Source organism: Lissotriton vulgaris, unplaced genomic scaffold (assembly GCF_964263255.1).
Source record: "Lissotriton vulgaris unplaced genomic scaffold, aLisVul1.2 SCAFFOLD_669, whole genome shotgun sequence".
NCBI lineage: Eukaryota > Metazoa > Chordata > Amphibia > Caudata > Salamandridae > Lissotriton > Lissotriton vulgaris.
The window spans coordinates 541473-565463 of record NW_028244991.1 but is presented as its reverse complement, the minus strand read 5'-3'; the positions used below and the strand labels follow the sequence as shown (position 1 = coordinate 565463).

The following is a 23991-nucleotide window of genomic DNA, read 5'->3' as shown; positions in this document are numbered from 1 at the left end:
GCAGCCAATATGCTGCTTAAATTTCTAGCATTCCTAAATTTCGAAAGCAAGTAGGCCTGTAGAAGATCCTACATACCACCTTTTCCTCATATGTGGTATCAGTTCACATAATTCCGCTGAGCTGTTTGTCTGACAAGACTGCTTGGCCATGCTTTATGAATCATACGTTATGAATACATCAAAAACATACAAATTGCAATCAGAAAAAACATTTAAAATATGAAAGGGATATCAACTAACAGTAACTACATAGTTTTACGGTTAATGAAAAAAGACTGGATAATAATAATGAAATGAGTATAATTGCATCCCAAAAAAATGAAGATGTTTTGGGGAGGAATGAGTAATTTGCTCTAGCAGTTATTACATATTTTCCATGGCTGAAAGACAGACTGGAATGGTTGCATGTGGAACTACTACTACAGAGTATTGTAGATACACTTCCAATGTTTTCCGGAAATAGGCACATGTCAAGGTTCTCTCCCCATTTTTCCTACTTTTCCTTTTTTCTACAAAGGTACTTTGTAGTAGCTTCCTTCTGTCTCTCACTGGTAATAATACTTTATACGGTATCCATGCACCATCAAAGTATACATACACAATATAATAACAAATATATAACATGAACCAGCATTTGCAATGCAATAGGTCTTGCATTCTCACAAGTTTGAGCTATTGGCATTGTAATGACAATTTTAGATAATAGGACCGTGTTTGCGTTCCTTACACGGGTGCACAGCATTGAATTACAATTGATACTGATTTCCAGATTTCCAAGAACTTAATTAATCAATGTACTCCAAAATGTTATTATGACATAATTTATTTTTCAGGTGATAAATTGCACGTGAGACAAGGAGTCTTAAACTGCTTCCTATGCCTCAGATATGCTAATCCAAACCTTTTTCTGGGCACGCCAAAAGACAAAAAACATCTTCCGAAGTGAATCCTATATCACCCAATGCATTTCGATTCACTTCTGAAGATGTTTTTTGTCTTGGTGGTATTAGTTGTGGTGGTGGTATTGGTGGTGGTGGTATTGGTGATGGGGATATTGGTGGTGGTGGTATTGGTGCTGGTATTAGTGCTGGTAATGTTGGTGGTATTGGTGGAGGTGGTGGTGGCCTTGGTGGTGGTGGTGGTATTGGTGTTGCTGATGGCTTTGGTGGTGGTGGTGGTGGTGGTGGTATTGGTGGCATTGGTGGTATTGGTGGTGGTGGTGGTGGTATTGGTGGGGGTGGTATTGGCGGTGGTGGTATTAGTGGGTGGTGGTCGTATCTGTGGTATTGGTGGTGGTGGTATTGGTGGTGGTGTTAGTGGGTGTGGTATTGGTGGGGGTGGTATTGGCGGTGGTATTGGTGGTGCTATAGATGATATTGGTGGTGGTGGTATTGGTGGAGGGTTGGTATTGGTGGTAGTGTTGTTAATAAAACAGGCCTTTGAAAACAACCCATCACGTGGCTTTAGTACAGATGACATGTAACACAGATGTGCTGTTGTCAGCTTCAGACCATTTTAAAAGGATTGTGTGCTGCCTGGAATCCACATGACTTAATTTGATAATCATTGTCAAATCCATTTTACATGTGGGGTTGAATCTGACATGAGATAATGTCGGGTTAAAGTGTTTGAAAGCAGGCGCCCGTGTTACAGGTGCGGCCATGCTGCTTAAAAAAACACAAGCGGTTTCAGCTGAAGCTGCGCATGTCCAGCCTGCAGTAAGAGAAACTCAATAAAGTAAATAGTGCTTACATACTAAATAACAGGTCCCGTGTAACAACAGAAGGAAAGGGGGCCAGTGGCCCTGGGAGGTTACACAAGAAGATAAGTCCGTACTAAGGAGGGACTAACAAGCCTAATAACGAATCCGAAGTCAGCATTCATGAACGACAATGACAGACACAAGCCAATGAAAAATATCAGCAGAGAGTGGGCATGGCTTCTCTGTCATACTCTACCACAGCACTCTAGCAGAGTGAGTAGCACATGAGCGCTGCCGCTAGGCTCGACCTAAAAATGCAGCTTAAAACACCAAGTAGTTCATTCATACAAGCACCCTTCACTCAATGACTTCATGCTTATTCCTTTTTTAAGTTATTTATGAGAAAAATGCTATTTTGAGTTTCAGAAATGCAGTAGCTCTTGAGATGATTAAAATATACTCAATGTGAAAAGTGTATATTTCTCTGCACTGATCTTTATACTTTCATTTTTTAAAGATTTGCACTGGTTACATGAGATGGGGTGGGCAAAATTAATGGGCTTATTTTTAGACGTCTGGAACTTACTCCTTTGTGCGTTTCATTCTGTGCCTGGGGTAAATTTACTACTTCAATTGGATTTAGGAAATTCCATTAGACTACTCATAAAAATCTAAGAAATGTGTAGATTTTCAAGAGGACAGCTTCCCTAAAGTGCCTAGTCAAGCAGATTATCTACAATACACACACTGTTTATGGACATGTATTCTGGAAATGTTCCAATGGATATGCATCCTTCATTTCTTTGCAACCCTGAGGGAAAATATTGTTCCCATTTCAGACACAGCCATCCTTTGTTCCCCCATTAAATATGGGATTCTTCCCTTCCCAACCTAGAAATCACACTTCCTTTTGCAAGTGTAGTTTAGCATGTTTCGAGTTTGGCGAAAGCCCTGATATACTATTGTGAATATGTACTAAATTCCGGGCATCAAAAATAAAGTGTAGAATGGAATGCTTGAATTAATCTCAGCCCCTCGTGATCGCTCGGCACCGCATCCCAATCCATCCTTTTATCCTCACCATGCCACCTCAATTTGGACACAGCCATATGCAAATCAGCCTTGACCCGGCTCTTCTTGGAACAGTCCAATCCGAACTGCTGGGCCAGGCCCTCCCTGAACCAGAGTACAAGCAACCCAGGATCAGCTTCACCCTTATTATGGGTTCATTAGCCAGGTAAAGCTCATATTCCGGTGGCACAGTCAGCACAGGGCACGGGTGGGATTACCCATCACATTTAGGGCATCAAAAATGAAAGTGATGGATGGAATGCTTGAATTCATTTTAGCCACTGGAGATCGCTCAGTTTGCATCCCAATCCATCATTTTTCGCCCATCGTGTATCCTCAAATGTAAACTTTGCAGGTGTGCATAAGACTTTGCAGACCCTTCACAATCAAATATTATCCCATTTATCTTTCTTTGCCTCCGGTAACACAGCAGCAGAGTAGAAAAGAATGTATACAACACAAAATCATTTTTCAATTTACTTTACTTTTGGATTTAACAAGAAATGTGCCCGACAGACAGCTTGGATCCTAGCTCAGCTCTGAAGGTTTCATGATATGGCACTCATCAAAACCTGAACTAAACATACCACTGTACCTTACTATACTGACCATTACAGCATACACCCACAACAACATCTTATTAATTACTTTTACTATCACTACATTGTCCTAGTTGGTTTTTCAGCAGTTTTTGCCACTATCTAGAACTCACAAAGTCAATCCTACCTCTATCCTAAATCCACATCAACATTTTCTTTTCTTATTATTATTAGTATTCACTTTTTTATTTTTGAGTATTTAGGTGTTTTTTTAAAACTGTTGTCCTTACACTAATCTTTACAAGTATAATTTTTTTAATGTAATTTAATTTACTGATTATCATTTTCTTCCCCTACTATCAGTCCTAACCCTAATTATATATTTATTTTAATAGTTTTTGTATGTTTACATTTATTTTCCTTTATTACATTTTTCATTGACCATTACTTTTGCTGGCCCCACTTCTTAATTTTTTTTAAATTCATTTAAATGTGAGTAAAAATAAAATATATAATATTGCTAGGAGATCCCATAGTCCTCTAAACCATGTTTCTGTGTTTGATAATATTAAATAATTAAATTAATTACAAGTAATGTAGTTAACGTTTTACTGACATTTATTTCCAATTTATGTATGGTACATATTATAAGTTAACCTGTTGGCTGCTTCTGTCGGCCAACGGCCGTCGCAAGCATTACCTCGATAGTGCTGCGCACATCCGTTGGCCGACCCGACCACTTAATAGAACATTCCACACTGGCGCAGAACGTTCAAAGCAGCAAACGAGTTAATGTATTGGTCAGGGATGTAGTCGTCAGTGATGTTGCTTAAATAGCAACATTAGGTCTTGATGTAGTGCAGATGCAACCCACACCATGAGGGTTTTTTTTGGACTACCTCCATGTCCACAGGTCAGAACACTTAATAGTTATTGACTTCTTAATAAATCCAGTGGTTTAATCACATCAGAAATTGTTATAGAACAGAATTCTATGGAAGATCCTAGTGTGTGCTATACTAAACACGTTTGTTTTGAATATTCCGTGATAGATTCAGTTCAAGTATACGCATAATCAAGATAGGACTTATCCTACTGTAAAAAAACTTAGCATGATAAACAAATTTAAAATGCGTTTAAGCAATTATAATTTTTATAGGTATTATGCTGCAAATAAGGTCCCTTTATTTTAAATCATAATGAAATCCTGGCCATGTCAACTTTATTTTTTTATCCTGAAACAGGTAACTCTGTATGAAAGAAAACAAAAAAAACTGTCTAAAAATAGGCATACTCAGTCAGTGTACCAGTACTCTAGCTTCAAGGCACAAATACAGATAGCAATAAATATAGCAAGACAACTTACCTTCTTCACAGTTGGCACCCATGAAACCAGGGCAGCACCTCCATTCTAGGGCGGTTACTGTCCTGTAGGACACCTTGTAGGTGGGTCGGACCAGAGTCCTGTAACTAATACAAAACCAAAGGTTAGATGTAATCACTGGCAAATTAAAGTCAATGTGAAGTCCCAAAAAACTTTGGTTCATGTGATATGTGACATTTCTTATTAACATATGTTTATATTTTTTTAACAGAGGCTTTTTCTAATAAAAGGTCTTTCCCCCGATGCAGAACTGTGAATCCTTTAAATTCCTCAAATTTGTAAATCTGTACACATGCACCCGTGTCAGATCGTGAACCTGTAAGCAGCAGTGGCTCCTCCTGTAGGACGGAGGAGCACCGCCCACCAACCCCCGCCAACACCCTCAAATAATACCATAATAAAATGGGTTTTAAACCTGTTCTATTCGTGTTTTAGTTTAATCCCCCTGGACCCAGCCACAGGGCTCTGACGAGTCTTGGGGGCGGGTCCAGGGGATGACACTGCTGATGGGGGAGTGGTCGGCACTCCCTCCACTGCGCATGAGGGTTTGGTCGGCCATCTAAGGCCGGCCAAACTCATGTTCAGTGTAGCTCTCTCCAGCCCCAGTTGCATTACTGGGGACGGAGAGAGCGGACACAGGCTCCATGCCTGCCTGGGAGCACACGTTGCCATCGCTCTGGGCAATCCTGACACTGCTTTTATGTAGCATCAGGATAGGCCGCAGTGCAGTTTGGGGCCTGCTCCCAGAAGAAGGAAGAGTTTGATGTGGCGGGTGGCAGGTGGCAGCGGCGGTGTTGGCATTCAGGTCAGTAATTTTCATTTTTTTATTTTTTTGTCCCCTGAACCCACCCTCCCTTCCCCCCACCTCCCGCCTCTTGCCCGCCTGCCCCTTTGAGAAGGGATGGGCCGCTACTGCCTGTGAGTGCAAAATCCTGAATAGTTCTTTCGATCAGTCTAGATGTTACAAAAGAGAAAGTATCTGCCCTGGAATCACCTGGGAATACTTTTGATGCCATATGAAAATGCTGTGTCCTCTCTCTGAAGAATGGTGCAAGGGTGACTATGCCTAGGGCTCTGAGCAGCAGAGGGACTGGTACCCAGAGGAGCATAGGAAGGGATGAGTAGTTCTTCCCACTGTTTAAGCAGCAGCTACCGCACAGACATGCTCTACCCACAAGTTGTGGCTTTACAAAGGAGGACTGTGTAATGAATCATGAATGCATTTATCCAACAGAGGAAGGGGCATCAGGGGTAGTGTTTTACTGGGTGCAATTAATATGAAGTAAGTGAGAATAAAATTTAATTTTGAACCCTGATGGGCTCTTTAGAAACCAAAAACAGCAATATCTGGGGCCATATACAGTAATTCTGAGCCTCTATCGAGTACAGCAAGTCCGACCTGCCGAAATTTATCAGGGGTAACTGCGAGCATTTGATAATTATCACACAACTTCCGATTCCCATACCTGGGCAATTTCTGGTTTGCATGGGTATTGGAATTTAGCCCTAAACTTATAACGAGGTCGGCCAGTTAGAAATGTACAATTCAGTAATACCGACAACTCATCATACTGAGTGCACATCCCCCAAAAACTTAAATCAGACCCTAGTCTGAGACAGAAACGTTTGAAAAACAGATATCAAATTTTAAAAAATTTGTTGTGATACCCTAACATTTGCTGAAGGCCAAGTAGTTTATAAATGTCACCTGTTACACATGTTACTCATTATGTATTGTTGTATGCTACATTATTTATTGTTTGATTTTGGTACTCTTTACAAAGATGTTGAGCATTTTAACATCATCCTTTTAGTATTCATTGTTTGCCTGAAACTGCAGATTTGTCTGTCAATTTTCAATCAAATATGAAATATTAAAGGCAAAGTTCTTCTTAAGGAAATTAACAACATGCATTCTAAATCATGCTTTTCTGTTGTCATACATAAACACCATAGAGTTGGTGTAACAAGACACGTAAAGCACAATGTGGGGCCGTGTCCCTTTTTGCTGTCAGTGTTCTGCAGTTCTAGTGTTTATTTTCATACTTTGGGACAGATTCACTGGAAGATGCTGGAAGCAAGGATGGGCTGCAAAGGTGAACTTATCAGGTGTGCTGATGAATGGTTTATGTAAAGCACTGTCATTGTAAAAGCATGTTTTTTTTTAACCATTATTAAAAAACAGATGAAATGCCTGTTACCCATTCATTTAATTTTATTAATGGGTTAGGGAAACATAAACATTGTGCAAATTAAGTGAATACTGTGCATTATGGGAAATAATTAACAGCTAAGTCTCTTTTCTGTGAAATAAAAGCTTTGACACTACTAGCAAACATTCAACTAAAAGACGTTCGTTAGTGTAGTCATCAATGATGCCATTGAACATGTCATAAATAATGCAGTATTTGAGGTCATTAGCAGTGCATGGTAGGAGTGCAATTTATAGTAAGCTCAGTAAACTATGGGGAATTTCAGTGTTTTTTAGGTTAAAATTTGTATTATTTACCTAACATTTTCACCTAACTATAACGTCACTTTAACCTTTAGTTTTTCCAGTGAGTTTCTAGTTTTTATTTTAACGTAAAGTAGCACATTATTATCACCTCTAAGTAGAACTTCACTTTAAACTTTGTTTTTCTAAGAGAATTCATAGAGTAGTAATGCAATATGTGAGGTAACTTTAACCTTTGTTTTTGTCAGAGAATTTGTAGGGTGTTTTTCAACTAAAATAAAATGTGACTAACATGCCTAACTCGAGGTAGGAGGCCCTTCGTTATGCAAGTAGGTTTGAGTATGTGCAGTGACTGAGCTCTTAGTGAAGAGCTGCACAGAAATTGCAGCCTTCCTGTGGTAGTGGCTCGCCCTCAGAATTGGGCTTGGGTGTGTGAAGGGAGTGGGCTCTTCATGAAGAACAGTGCGGCGAGCACAGTCTGGGCATAGTTGTTGCTTGCCCACTTGAGATGGTGTGGGTGCCTGGGAGTTTGGGTGCCTGGTGGGAGTGGCTTCTACGTACGGACTCTGCACGGAGCACAGACTGTGCATAGTAGGGGCTTTCCACCTAATGGGGCTTGAAACTCAGAGGGAGTGGGCTCTAAGCACAGTTGGTGAACTGAGTATAAACTGTGTACGGAAGAGGCTTTCTTGCTAAATGGAGCTTGGGTCTCTGGACGGCGTGTACTCCATGCATGGCCAGCTCACTAAATGCAGACTATGTGTAGTAGGTGCTTGCCCCACTTGTGAGGCATCGACCTCTAGACAGAGTGGGCTCTACTCACAGTCAGCTCACTAAGGCCCAGATGCATTAAGCTTAAAACCGCTCGCAAAGGGGAAGATTCTCAGAATCTGCCCCTTTGCGACTGGTATTTTTGCATTTGGGACATCCCAAATGCAAAAATCGCAATTTAAGAAATCGCAAAATTGCGATTACTTAAATTACTCTTGCATTTAAAGAATCTCACATTTAGATTCCTTAAATGCAATGCATTAAAGTTAAAAAATTTGCGATTTCGCTAATAGGGGGCGCAAATTACCATGAAGTTTAACTTCATGGTAATTTGCAAAAACTTTGAAAAATGTACTAAAGTGCATTTTTCAAAGTTCCATTTTACACAAAAAATGCCCCTAGGGCATGTGTGTGTGCAAGATGTACCCATATGCAGATTTCAGGGGTGCAACAGGGTGTCCTTTTGACACCCCGGCACCCTTGAAATTGCAATCTCAATTTGCGATTGTCTAGTTGAGATTCGCAATTTGAGATTCTCTTCCCATTCATTCCTATGGGCCTCTAGACCCATAGGAATGAATGGGGGAGGTATTCCAAATTGCGACTCGCAATTTGCGAGTCGCAATTAAGGAATTTTAAGAAATCGCTATTTTTTAAGCGAGATCTTCATGCATAGCATTTTGCTATTCCTTATTAGCGAATCCTTATTTTTTGCTAATGAGAAATCGCAGATTTGGTGCTTGATGCATCTGGGGGTAAGTGCAGACTGTGTGTAGTAGGTGCTTGCCCCACTAGTGGGGCATGGGTCTCTGTAGGGATTTGACTCAATGCACAGTCTGCTTGCAGACCACAGACTGTGTGTAGTAGGGGCTTGCCCACCTGATGGGGCCTGCATGTTTGGAGGGAATGGGTTCTGTAGTAAATTACTTCTCTACTGTTCTCCGCTGAATAGCTCTGTAGAATGTACCACGACATCATGGAATGCCTGGGTATCTCTCTGTGCTAACAGTGTCAGTTGGTCAACTCAGGCTGAGCTGCTAGGAGCCTGCTCCTGGTGGGGCTACATCTGTACTTTCTATCTTCTTCTACTCACCTGTCCTAGAAGCAAGCTACAATAAAGGATTATCTACTTATACAGCTAGACAGTGTACCTTCCTTTACAAAAATTTGGCGACGATCTTGAATCTACGTGTGGAGTAAGGAGTAAGGACAAATAAGAAACCAAGGAGCCAAGGACATTAAAGACTTTCAAAATGTTAATTGAAACTCTAAGGTAACGCCCTGGCCAGTCCCACCAATGTCCGGTACCATCTGGGTAGCCTGCAGCCTGGGTGCTTGTCACTAGTGAGCCTGCTGTCACCCTGCTACTGTCTGGAAGACTCCTACAGTAAACAAGTCTCATCAGCAACACTGATCAAGTCTCTCCTGCAACACTCTTTCCACAAGCGCCACACGTTTCCTGTCCTGCTGTGTTTTCAGTTTTGATTCGGAAAAGGGGGTGGTGATGGACAGAGTATCTGAATTAAACAGAACACTCGTACCCAGTCAACAGATCAGGCCTTGACCCATCACCGTTTTTTAGCTCACTGCACCATCCCAGCTCAGAACCTGGCTACATGCAAATTAGTCTGTCCCTGGCCCAGTGCATCATGGGAACAGGGCAGACCAAACTACCAAGCCAATTCTTATACTGGAAAGGAAACAAGCTTCCGGGGACCGGTTTCTGGCATTACAGCCGTCTTCGGCCCGGCTTGCTTGAAACCTGATGATGCAGTGAGCAAGGGACTCACATCTGAGTATACCCTTCCACGCTAAGGGTGGACAAAATGATTCAGAAAAGGGGGTGGTGATGGACAGAGTATCTGAATTAAACAGAACACTCGTACCCAGTCAACAGATCAGGGCTTGATCCATCACCGTTTTTTAGCTCACTGCACCATCCCAGCTCAGAACCTGGCTATATGCAAAGTAGTCTGTCCCTGGCCCAGTGCATCATGGGAACAGAGCAGACCAAACTACCAAGCCAATTCTTATACTGGAAAGGAAACAAGCTTCCGGGGACTGGTTTCTGGCATTACAGCCGTCTTCGGCCCGGCTTGCTTGAAACCTGATGATGCAGTGAGCAAGGGACTCACATCTGAGTATACCCTTCCACGCTTAGGGTGGACAAAAGGATTCAGAAAAGGGGGTGGTGATGGACAGAGTATCTGAATTAAACAGAACCCTCGTACCCAGTCAACAGATCAGGGCTTGATCCATAATCGTTTTTTAGCTCACTGCACCATCCCAGCTCAGAACCTGGCTACATGCAAATTAGTCTGTCCCTGGCCCAGTGCATTATGGGAACAGGGCAGACCAAACTACCAAGCAAATTCTTATACTGGAAAGGAATCAAGCTTCCGGGGACCGGTTTCTGGCATTACAGCCGTCTTCGGCCCGGCTTTCTTGAAACCTGATGATGCAGTGAGCAAGGGACTCACATCTGAGTATAACCTTCCACGCTTAGGGTGGACAAAATGATTCAGAAAAGGGGGTGGTGATGGACAGAGTATCTGACTTAAACAGAACACTCGTACCCAGTCGATTTCTGAATCGTTTTTGACCACTATAGGTGTGGCAGGGTATACTCAGACATGAGTCCCTTGCTCACTGCACCATCAGGATTCAAGCAAGCCGGGCCGACGATAGCTGAAATGCCAGAAACCGGTCCCCGGAAGCTTGTCTCCTTTCTGTTGAAGAATTGGCTTGGTAGTTTAGTCTGCCCTGTTCCCATGATGCACTGGGCCAGGGACAGACTGATTTGCATGTAGCCAGGTTCTGAGCTGGGATGGTGCAGTGAGCTAAATAACGGTGATGGATCAAGCCCTGATCTTTGGACTGGGTAAGAGTGGTCTGCTTAATTCAGACACTCTGTTCATCACCACCCCCTTTTCTGAATCGTTTTTGGCCACTATAGGTGTGGCAGGGTAAACTCAGACATGAGTCCCTTGCTCACTGCACCATCAGGATTCAAGCAAGCCGGGCCGACGACGGCTGAAATGCCAGAAACCGGTCCCCGGAAGCTTGTCTCCTTTCTGGTGAAGAATTGGCTTGATAGCTTAGTCTGCCCTGTTCCCATGATGCACTGGGCCAGGGACAGACTGATTTGCATATAGCCAGGCTCTGAGCTGGGATGGTGCAGTGAGCTAAATAACGGTGATGGATCAAGCCCTGATCTTTGGAATGGGTAAGAGTGGTCTGCTTAATTCAGACACTCTGTTCATCACCACCCCCTTTTCTGAATCGTTTTTGGCCACTATAGGTGTGGCAGGGTATACTCAGACATGAGTCCCTTGCTCACTGCACCATCAGGATTCAAGCAAGCCGGGCCGACGACGGCTGAAATGCCAGAAACCGGTCCCCGGAAGCTTGTCTCCTTTCTGGTGAAGAATTGGCTTGGTAGTTTAGTCTGCCCTGTTCCCATGATGCACTGGGCCAGGGACAGACTGATTTGCATATAGCCAGGTTCTGAGCTGGGATGGTGCAGTGAGCTAAATAACGGTGATGGATCAAGCCCTGATCTTTGGACTGGGTAAGAGTGGTCTGCTTAATTCAGACACTCTGTTCAACACCACCCCCTTTTCTGAACCGTTTTTGGCCACTATAGGTGTGACAGGGTATACTCAGACATGAGTCCCTTGCTCACTGCACCATCAGGATTCAAGCAAGCCGGGCCGACGACGGCTGAAATGCCAGAAACCGGTCCCCGGAAGCTTGTCTCCTTTCTGGTGAAGAATTGGCTTGGTAGTTTAGTCTGCCCTGTTCCCATGATGCACTGAGCCAGGGACAGACTGATTTGCATATAGCCAGGTTCTGAGCTGGGATGGTGCAGTGAGCTAAATAACGGTGATGGATCAAGCCCAGATCTTTGGACTGGGTAAGAGTGGTCTGCTTAATTCAGACACTCTGTTCATCACCACCCCCTTTTCTGAATCGTGTTTTCAGTTTTGGCACACTTTCCAAGACAGACGCTGCGTATTTGTTTGCAAGTGGAGTTTAGCGCCTTCTCGAGAGTATCCGCAGCGTTGGAAGGGACTCAAGAATGTCCACATAAGCGGCGCTTACTGACACACTCTCCAAGACAGATGCTGCATTGTGGTCTGCCTGTGGAGCTTTGCGTCTGCTTGAGAGTAGCTGGCAGTGTTGAAGAGGACTCAACAGTGTCCACAGAAGCGGCACCATTAGTAAGCTAAGATTCAGTGACTGGGTGTACTGCTATGGTACCATAATGGCTCTACTGAAGAGGTTTGACTTTTGTTTGAGGTAAGCCACGATGTGTCAGGTGAGGCACTTTTCGTCTCTTATTGTTGGGGCCCTTTGAGCCTTTCTACCAGTAGTGCCAGTTGATCCGTTTTTGTTAGTTTTAAAAACTGAGGCTCGAGTCAGTATTGGCACGCGCACCCCTACCTGCCTCTTGCGGTCTTCCACGGGTGCTCTGTGACGTTTTTTCCTTTGCCACAGCCTGCTGCTATGCAACGTTGGACAGCACGTCTTTACCGTGAACCATCCGGTGTGGCTGTGACAGCCTGCCGCCATCTTGGTTGGAATCAGCACGCTGGTCTAGGCTTTGAGTACAAGCGCGTCTGGTGCTGCAACTTGTGAAGTGACACGAAGCTTGTAGTATCTTCAGCCAGCGTGGTCCCAGCTATTTTCTTCTGTGTGGAGTTGTCTTCTGCAGCATCTAAGCGGCCCAATCGGAGGACTTGGTGACTAGCTCTTGTTCCATCTGGTGTGTTTTCCTGCTCTTCTTGATTCTGCCACATTCTCTCATCAGTGAGGCTAGGTTCTTCACCACGATGACGCAACAGCCTTATGGGCCTGCAATCTTTCATCTCCTGACATGGCTTCGGGTGAGAAATTTTTCAACCGGTCTCTATCAATTTGGACTATGGGTTTGGAACTGTACTATGCATCTTTGTTCTTAGTTATGCCGGTATACTATATGTGTATATGTATTCTAAAGTTACTATACCAACTTGCTGCATCTTGTGTCACAGTATTACCTTTGTGTACCCTTCTACTGTGAGGTTGTGGGGGCGGTCCTCTTTCGGGGAGATTATGGGGGGAGTGGGTGCCCGAGTCCAGTTTCCTAGAGTGACAATTACCCTATGGTGTACTCTGTTTTGGGGAGGTTGTATTCTATCATGTGAAGTTTAGTTTCCTAGGTTGTAACTTTTAATCCTACGGTGTACCCTTCTTTGGGGAGGTTGTGGGGCCAGTCAATGCCCTAAGAAACTAGGATCAGTCTTTACAGTCAGTTACTGATAGCATTCCAAGAATAGGATGCAATTTAACTGAAATTGATCATGTCTTTAAATGTTATAATTTCTCATCACTTTGCTGGCCTACAGTATTGTGGCTCACCTGCATTACACCGACTACAGATCCTGATTACAAAAACAAATGAGAACGTGGCTACCTTTCTTTGCACAGTCTGATGTGTGAACTCACACTGCCATCAAGACAACCACACTATACATGCACAAGCTGACATTTGATTTATTTCCCTGGGCCTTTATTTACTTTGCTTGCAGCTGGAATATGTGATGTTATAATTGTAATGATGTACTGCTCCCTTCAGTCACAATGCAATGAATGAGGGCTAATAGAGCACATGTGACTGCTCAAACAAAGTGCACCTGCCTGTTAGATATAAACATGGTTGAAAGAATCCTTGGAGCCACCATTGCTTAAACCATTAAATGTGCTCAATCTCTTACTAGTTATCAAGTTGCCGAGTCGGTAAACAAAGAGGTTGTTAATCAATCATTAAAAAAGCACAGATTTCTTCAAAATATTGTCTTCGTCGACAAAATGATTTGACGCGCTCATTAGCTCAATAAATTCATCTGGCATGTAGGCATTTAGGGCCATATGTAGGTGGCCCAAATACCGGTCGGAAACTGTGAAATTCGGTAAATTTCACCATTACCGACCGGTAAATAGGCATGCGCGATCTACGATAGGATTCGGTAATAAGGAATTGGTAAATACTTATTCCTTATTACCGATTACTAAATTACCGAATCTGAATTACCGATTCCAAATTTACCGAATCGTAAATAAGAAACGGTAAAAACGATGAAAGAGATGTAGGAAAAATCGGTAATACCAAATTCCATTAAATTCGGTATTTAGGAGTCGGTAATTAACACTAACTGAAAGCAGGCGGTAATCAGCTGCAGTGTATATAAGCAGATCCAAAATGCAAAAGTGTGATCACTATGGCGGTTTTCTATGTGATTACAAAACGGCTACGGCTGCAGGCAGCAAGAGTGAGGATCTGGAGAGGGGAGGAGCGCGTTTACAGACAGTGCATCACACTCTCTAAACTGACTGAGGCTGAGATCATGAAAGGTACAGGCTACACCCCCACACCATCCTGGACCTGATAAGGGACCTGCACCCACTCCTGGAGCACCCAACACCAAGGGCGCACGCCATACCACCACATGTGCAGGTGCTCTATAGCCTACACCTAATTGCATCTGGCAGTTACCAGGGGGTGATAGCTGCGGTAGGTGGGGTGTCACAGAGTTGCCTGTCCCGTTTCTTTAAGAAGTTCTTGGATGCCAAGATGCAGAAAATGCATTACTACATTAGCTTCCCTAACACACAGGTGGAACTGCTGAAAACCAAGACAGACTTTTACTAAATGGCACAGTTCCCACATATCATAGGGTATATTTATGGCACACACATTCCAATCTGCCCACCTGCAGCCACTGAGTATATCTACAGGAACAGAAAGTCCACCCACTCCAGAAATGTGAAGGTAATCTGCGATGCTGCCAATATAATCACCGACATTGTGACCAAATTTCCTGGGAGCACCCACGACTCATACATCTTCCAGAACAGTGGGATCTACACACGCCTGGCTGCGGGATCATTTGGAGAAAGATACCTGCTAGGTAAATCACAGTGGCACACCCTGATAGATACTGCAGATGAATGTGTTTTGGTGTATGTAATTAATGGCACTCTCTTTCTCACCTAGGCGATAGCGCAAATGCAGTGCAGTCATTTATCCTTATTCCATACCTAAACCCATTAACCCCGAGTGAGAGACGATACAATGTGGCACACAAATCAACACGCAACGTTGTGGAGCGCACGTTTGGACTATTGAAAAGCAGGTTCGGCTGCCTCCACAAAAGCAGAGGCGCCCGTCAGTACACACCCATCATCTGCTTTAAAATAATTGCAACTTGTGCTATGCTTCACAACCTTGCCACTAAGGAAGGAACTGAAGTTGAATTAACTGACTTTGAGGACTAGGATGATGAATTTGCACAGCCAGAGCCCAACGCAGCAGGAGTTGCGTCAGCACCAGATGGGAGACAAAGACAGGCAGAGATCACACGCAACTATTTTTAAGTAAGTAAGGAGACACAGCCAGTTGTTATTTGTAAATGACATAGTTTTAATAATAGGGCACTACGCCACTACACAAAGGGCTCAACCAGCCAGTTAAAATTGTAACAACCCGAGAGGATGCAGCCACGCACATCACTGCTGGGTGCCATCAGCTGACTGTCTTCACTGGCTGTGGATCCAGTGCCAGCCCCATGCCGTCTGCTGCTCCTCCGGGTGTCAGTTGCAGGGGGGGTAATGCTGCTGCGATTGGTCGTCTCCTCAATGTTCCGCACATCCACAGCACCAGTATTGGCAGACTGAGTTGTCAGCAGCACTTCAAGTGTAGATGTTACCTTGACCAGCCCTCTAGAGACATCATGGCCACGGAGCGCCTGTAGAGTAGAGAAGTGGCAGTTGCTAGGCGGTTTACTGCCTTTGTATGGTGTTCCATCCTCTGGCTCTCCCTGCGCCGTGCTACCCTGACCTCATCCAGTTTGCTGCACAGCAGCATCACTGACTGGGACGTGTCCCGCATGCCCTCAGCCATCTCCTTCATGTCCTCAGCCAGCGTGGAGGTCATAGTGCTGAGGCCCTTCTCAATGTTCCCCATGTTGCTGTTGAGGTGCTTCATTTGCCACTGTACAGACTGAATTGCCTTGCAGGGGCTGCACCTTCACCATGTTTGCCTCCAGCCCTGCGAAGACACCATGATCCTCACCCTGTAAAGGTGGACTGCTTTCCCGGGCCCTGCGGCGTCTGGCACCTGTGTGTGCTCTCAGAGGTGGACTGCAAACCAGCATTACTGCCATCCACTGGCACAGATGATGTTTCACCCCCCTTGTGTCTTCTGAGGATGACTCCATCTCCTGAAATGTGGCAACAGAATGCCACCTGGGTCTTACCACTGCAAGTGGTGTTGCTGCTGATGAGGCTAGCAGTAGTGGTGATGCTGGCAGTGATGGCGAGGCTGGCAGTGGTGGCGAGGCTGGCAGTCTTGGTGATCCCGGTGGTGGTGGTGTGGTGTGCCCTTCCGGGGTGGCCTTCCTGCCTTGTCTAGAGCAGACCTGGGCAATGTCTCGCCGGTGGACAGAAATTGTACATTAGCTCAGTGGTCCTGTAGCCCTGCACAGCAATATTACATTTTCATTTCTGGCACACTATCTCAATGTCCTCTGCTTGCTTATCACTGATGTGTGTCACATGCCTTGTTGTTTAGTGTGATGACTGTAATGATAGGTGTTTCACTGACTACATCTCCCATAATGCATTGCTGGTGTTTACTAAAACCTGTACTGGAGTGGCATTCCCAAAGCCTCATTGGGGAATGGGGATAGGGAAGAGGGTGGGGGGGAGATTGGTGTGCATGCTTATTACCTTGTTTGATGGCAGCTCTGGCTGAGCTGTCTGCATCCCCGATTCCACAGACACTTTCTGGCTCTATGGTGGACTCCACAAGCTGCTCAAGTGCAGTCAGGGCAGGTGACCTGTTTCTTCCTCCTCCTGTTTGACTGGCTTGTTTTTTGTTTTCCAGCATCTTCTTTTTGGTGATGCTCCTGATGTCATACCACCTTTTTTTCAATACATCAATGTCCCGGGGGGAGGTGGGGGCGGGGGGGGGGGGGGGGGTCACTCCTATGGAATTCACTTGTGCCTGGATTCCCAGCCAGATCTTCCTTGTTTTGGGTTCAGCCACTTGCAAGGACTGCTACCCAAACAACTTGGTATGTTGTTTTACAACCTCCTCCACAAGGACCTGCAGCTCTCTTTCGCTGAATTTCAGCGTCCTCTTCCTTTCACCTCCTTCTCTTTCTGTTTCCTTGCTAGCCATTGTGCAGTTTTTGCTGGAAAAGTTCACCCAGTGGCTCCTATGTTTTCCTCTGCACTCCCAGCCTCTCCAGAAGGTTCTGATTGAGTGCACCTGCATGGGTGTGGCCACTTCTTGGTTGGGAGGTGGGGTGGATGCACAGGATTGGCTGATTCCTCAATTGATGGTGTTTTTAATTTCCGATTCAGTATTTACCAATTCGGTATTTACCAATTCGGTATTTACCGATTCGGTAATACAGATTCAGAAATACCGATCGATATTGAGGAATCGGTAAAATTTTCAGAATTTTACCGAATCGGTAAGTATTACTGAATTTTTACCTACATCGGAAATACCGAATTCTTAATACCGAATCGGTAAAATTCAGTATTAAGAATTTGGTATTTGGAAATTACCTACATATGGCCCTTAATCACCTAATTTTACCAAATTCTTATTGCTCTCTCTTGTTTCTATTAAATCAGTGTTTTATCTATTCCCATGGGACCCTCCATGGTGATTTGAGTTGATTTACATTTCTGAATGGAAGCTTATACTTCATGTTCCAAAAATATATCCAGTTTTGTGAATCTCTGGAAAGTTCACAGCCCTCATACATTACCTCTGTTTGTCATTCTCTGCATCTATCACATTTTTCCCACATTACCAATGTCAATCACCAATGAAGACTGGGCCGACATATTAGGCCAGAACGACCCCCATTTTCCCATACATCAGGACCTATTAAGTTTGTGCAGTGAAGTCTACCCAGGGTTATTCACAAGGCTATGCAAGGCCACGACCCCTGCACCCTGCAGCTTCTCAGCATCCTTGGGAAAGCTCCAGGAAAGGCAGCAGCGCGCTGCCAGTGATGCTTTTGGCAGCATGCTTGGGAGAGAACCCAGGAGGGATATTTCTTTAAGCAGCATTTGAGGCAGATTTTTAACAACTGGATTGTATTTCTTTCATGGCATTTCTTTCTAGTAGCACAGTGCCATGGTCCCTAACGCTCTCTGCACCATGGGGTAGTTGAGTTTTCTGTCCCACCCTGGAAGGGGATTTCCTGCAGCTCGTAGCTAGATTGGAACACATCTCTCATCCTTTCCATAGAGAGAAAGTGTTGGAAATTAGTTTGTGTATATCCCCAAACTCATAAGATTGTTTGTGCTTCATCACTAGCTCACACAAGTGTGGGTGTTCGTGAACTCTCAAGTTTAACCATACATTGACCCACCCATTCCCCTCCCCATGTGTGGGGTTTACCACTGTGCAATTGTATGACATTATTGCGTACAATTAGTCAATAGTAAATTAAGTTACGCCTACTAGAAATCCCTTTGTGGATTCCAGACAAACATGAATTGAGTCATTTTTTGGCAGTGTGGCTTACACTGTTTTGATTGTGGAAAACAAGGACCCCCTGGACACTGATATCAGTGAACTCATAGGGCAGGGACAATAATGTGTGAACAAACACCCTAGGCAGTCAATAGCAGTGGCAAAACAAGTAGTAGTTTCCTTTGAATCTATGATCTGGAGAAATAGGTTTCTAAGTGTTTTGTAAATAGGTTTGTTTACGCCTGAAATGAAAACATATATAAAATTTCCTTTTCACCTCTCTTAATTTTTGAGTGCGGCACAATCTTGTCTATTGTTATACCAAACTGTTGTGGCAACATGATATTATATTTTTTTCTGACAGTGACTACTTAGGTTTATGAATTACCGTGGAATTGTTTTTGATGTTTTTATGTACTTTTTACATGATGAAACAAGAATTGTAATAAATTGTCTTGATAATTTTCAATGTGTGTTTCAGATATCATCACTGTTGTGTGGCTCCTGAAGAAGGCGTCTTTACGCCGAAACGCGCGTCGAATTGCACTCGCCACAGTGTGATTTTTATAAATTTAATGATATTGATTTTTTTTATGTATGTTTAAAGATTAATGAAATGTATATTTTTTAAGTTCTATGTTTATATTGTATGGTTATAATTATGTCATGTACCTATATGATTTTTAACTGTCTACATTAAAGTTCTGATTATTTTTAAATTCCTTTCTTTTTCCTAAAGTTCTTACTGTCATTTGATATTACTTGTTTTGCCACTGCTATTGACTGCCTAGGGTGTTTGTTCACACATTACACCGTTTTGAATCAGGCCCTAAGAGTATATTTCAGCATTTAAATACCTGATTTATCTGTCTTGTCACAGAGCAATAACCAATTTAGGATGTCCAAACTCATTGTTAGGGAGACTTCATCACTCGAGTTGTGTGTGTTTAACATTATGTCATTAAAATACATTGTACAGAGAAAGCACAATGCGTGATTTTTGAGGATTACACTAATCTTTTTAAATTCTAGTTTGAAATTTACATCATGTGTGATACTCAGATAAGTGTCTATTTGAGAGTGAAGAGAAGTTAATATATTTATATTTGTTAGCTACTAGAGAAAAGAGAGAAAAATAACATCAATCCCCAATCAGCTCTGTCCAACAATCAGACATAGTGGCCGATTACGATGCCAAAACAAAAGTCTCAGGCCCCTCAGCTTCTACCTGGAAAGTTTTTGGGTGATCTGTCAGGCTAGGGACCAAGAAAAGAAAGGAGGGCTCCCAAAAGCGTTTTTCCCATGCAATTTTCTATGATACCAGTGATACAGCCAAAACGGCTGAACGCAATTACTCCAATTACTCCAAATTTGTGAGAAAGCTGGATCTTTAACCATAAGGCGTATTCTTTTTAATTTGGTGTAAAGCCATGAAGTAGTTTTCGAAAAGTTAAGGTTCAAAATGTGTATGTATTTCATGCTACTGAAGATCCGCTAATCTGACAGGTCTAAAGATAAGATCTCATTGGCGGCCACCACATCAACAAAGATGTAGCTGCAGTCATTTTAGGAATCTGGGACTCATTCTTTTGTCATGATTTTTTTTTTACCTATAGAGGGCAGGGTAGAGATTCCCTTTCCTCCTAGGGCCAATAAAATGTTTAGTTTTAACAGTACTGTTTATCGTGGGGGGCGTGGTGAGGACGGGCTCCCACTCTTTCTAATTTTAAGGCCCCTGGTCTGGACCAGAGACTGGTGGGGGGGCTCACAGAATGCATTTTTAAATGGGAGTGCACCCCCCGCCCCTCCCAGAGCCATTAGAAGGCCCCAGCGACACCATCCACTGGGGGAGATTTCATTATTAAAGGGGAGGGGCATGTTGTCACCTCCCCGAGCAATGGAAGGACGCCGGGGACACCATGCCCCAGGGTCAAAGGTTTTTTTTTTGAGGTGGGGCATGGGGCTTCCCTCACTGAGGATTGTAATGGACCCAGGAACACAAACCCTAGGGCCGAATTTTATTTTGTGGAGAGAGGGACGTGGGCCCACCCTCTCCATGACATGTAAGTGTACTGCATACCTCATTCCCTGGGGCCTAAGCATTTTCCCTAGGGAGGTGTCATAGGGCCCCCACCCTGAGCCATCCAGTGGCCCCAGTGACCCCATCCCCAGTGCCTGATGGCAGCAGTGTCCCGGGGCCCCCAACCCTGGGACACTTTTGTTCCCTCACCGCAAGAGCCTTGGCAGGGAGAACTTTAACTTCCTGCCTGAGCTCTTGCGGGCAGCGGACACAGGTTTGCTGCTGCCCAGCAGAAGCAGAAAGAAAGGCTGCTCCAAGCTTGTCCGGAGCAAAGCTGGCACCCGATGGCATCCCACACACGTGCTGGCAGGGGAGTGAGGGGAACCGTGGGGGCCATGGGCCTCCCTCTGCGGCCCCACAGCACAGGAAAATGGTGTGGGTGCCCTGGGTGAAACCGGGGCACCAGCACCAACAGAATGCAGAAAGCAATGTAGCAAGTGAGTGGGATTCCCCACTGCCGCAACAAAAAACAGGGCCAGCTCCCACTGGCACCCAAGAAGACTGTAGACTGGGGGGCCGGTAGAGGCGGCGGGGGTCTTGGGGTGCCTCCTGCAGCCCCCCACCAACAAATACATTTTGGATGTCCCAGGTGGGACCGGGACAACAAAAAACATAGGGGCATATTATCAAGGGGGTTTATCTCTGCTTTTTTGGCTTTAAAAGCCAAGAAAGCGGAGATAAAATTATCTCCCTATTACCTAGCTGCCGCTAACACCAGTTAGCGACAGCTAGTAGGAGATAGCGACCATCTCGGGCCCCACTTTGCATGTCAGTGATATGTATCACTAATGACATGCAAAGTGGGCGTGCCAAGATGTTAGTGACTGAAAACAGTCGCTAACATCGCTATCTCCTATTATCAACTTTTGGAGATATTCGCACTAAGCGGGAATATCTCCAAAAGCTAACACCTGCCCTGAGCAGTTCTTAGCCGTGTTATCCAATGGGAGGTGGATAACATGGCTAAGAGCATTAGCTCGGTAATGCATGAATATCGCTGACTTTTCAGCCATATTCATGCATTGCGGCGATTTGTATCGCATTTGCGATAAACCTTGGTAATACCAAGGTTTATCTGCGATAAAAATCGCCGCAGCTCAGCGGTAAATTTTTGTCTCTAACCAAGAAATAGCGATAATTATCGCTATTGCTTGGTAATATGCCCCATAATTTAAAAAAAACAAAAGAATAATAAATAAGCAGCAGTAGCCCACAAGAATGTACCTTTATTTCTAAAGTACTCCAAGCTAGAGCCGCATGCTCTTCAGTTGGCGTGCAGGGACCACTTGTGGTTAATTCTATGGCTGAATTTGTTGCTTGAGGAAGGTTAAGAAAGACTCAGCACATTTTATGGTTGTTGGAAGAAACATGCTTTATTATGTGACAGTGATTATTATTAACCATTGCTATGTATATACAGGAAAGTGTATTGGATTGTAGGTATTGATAAATTACTGTGTTAATTTATTGACAAAACTAAAAAATCAGCATTATATATGTTAATATGCTGACCCTTTCATAAAGCCAATAGGCCAGCTTTCTATATTTTAGAGATCTCACCTTTTCACAAAGCCAGTGGGTCTGCCTTACTTAAAATGACACCCTTTTATACTGTTACATGACAAATTGCTGTGTGCAGTGTAGTGTCATGCAATTTTTATGATGGAATTCTTTTGGCTCCGAACAAACTCCGTTGAGCTGTGATGTAGGTGTCAGAGCGAACGTAGTGAAAGCCTTTTTGAGAATGTTGAGTGCCCATTTAAATGCAAGCGAATAAAGACGTGTAATACTAAGCTCCGTGTTTGGCGTAGTTATTGGTGGGTACCCACGCTGGGGTAGACGCTACAACTGGCGACTAGATAGGAAATAAGTAACCCTAATAACGATGTGCTCACCCAGAGAGTCTGCCGTGGTTCAAGCAAAATGCTTGTTTGGACAAGCCACGTGTGTCGCTGTCTAAGTACAGAATCTACTTCTTGATGCATGTGGAGTCAAAGCACAGCTCCAACAGCTGTGAAGCAGTTGAAGACAATGAAAGTGTTGCAAAGAATCTACACGTCAATGGTTGAGAACCTGCTGGTCAAGCCGTTCATAAAGGTACTGCACTGCCACGCGAGATACATTATACATTATTGTGCAGATGCATTATTGTGCATTATATTGAGTGTTAATGCTGAAAGCGGTTTCAACCAAGTTGACAAAAGCACCACCGCTGATAATCATAACTTGCAAAATAGCACCTTGAACTGACGCACTGCCAGACAGAGATCAACTAGGTGTCAGAAAATGCATATTGACATTTAGAATTCTTCAAGGAAGGACAAGGGGAACCCATAAAATCGCTCGGGACAATGGGTGGCAAGTAATTATCAAAACAACAAGTGGTCCTGAGCTTACAGGAATGAGGGAAACAGATATATATAGATCACAATGGAATTCTATATAGTTCAGGATTCCTTGACCAGCCGGCCAGGGAATGTTTATTTGTTCAATGAGTATAGGATCTCAGAATACAACATATAACCCAAAACATACGGGTTACATTAGGGCACAATCCTGTGCCAAGCAAAGAGAGAGAGGTGAGAAAGTGAAGGCAAGTGAAAGAAAATATCAGGCAAACAGAGTGAGCTTGCAGGTCACTGAATTAAATTCACATTGACAGTGTATCCTGGAGTCATTCATACAAACAATAATATCAGGGAATTAACTGTATGAATTACTCTACGGTCGTCGACGTTTCGATCCCCAGCTCAGTTACAACGGGATCATCATCAGGACAATTAAAATAATTTTGCCTGAACAAAAAGTCAATTATAACACCAAGTTGGTGGGGTGAAGTACGATTATCTTCAACGGGCAGATCTGTTTTTTATCATCAGCGCGATTTGTTCATTATATGGGAATCTTTCCTTTGTGGTGCAGAAAGACTGGTTAGTTGTTAATCGTGCGGCCAGGCGGATCCCTGGTCCGCTCGGGTTTCAATGATCGGTTTTCCTCGGGAGCTGCTCTCGATGGGGCGCCCCATCGAGAGCAGCTCCCGAGGAAAACCGATCATTGAAACCCGAGCGGACCAGGGATCCGCCTGGCCGCACGATTCACCGGTTTTGTACAGCATTGGAGGAAGGCGACCCTGCCCAGAAGCTGCCGAGGTTGGACGTATAAACTATACGCCAACTAACCAGTCTTTCTGCAAACCACTGCAACCTCCAAGCTTAACCATGCCGGATAATCATTAAGTACCACAGTCCCTGGCTGACTATTTACAAGACGTTTCCTTTGGTGCCATACTCCTCTGAAAGGCAAATGATCAGGCGTAATTCTGGATTAATCCCTGCGCCTGCACAGAATCTCTGTTTTGACTGCACCACAAAGGAAAGATTCCCATATAATGAACAAATCGCGCTGATGATAAAAAACAGATCTGCCCGTTGAAGATAATCGTACTT

At 44.0% G+C, this 23991-nt stretch overlaps 1 protein-coding gene across 1 annotated transcript in view; it reads right to left on the bottom strand.

Moving 5' to 3' along the window:
- LOC147666673 (collagen alpha-1(XXVI) chain-like) overlaps positions 1-23991 on the bottom strand; it is a gene marked incomplete at its 3' end in the record, with an annotated part of 663130 nt that overhangs the window by 410867 nt on the left and 228272 nt on the right. The window contains exon 3 of the mRNA XM_086948979.1: positions 4679-4782. Within this exon, the coding sequence (XP_086805105.1) occupies positions 4679-4782 (104 nt within the window). The remainder of the gene's footprint in view (positions 1-4678; positions 4783-23991) is intronic.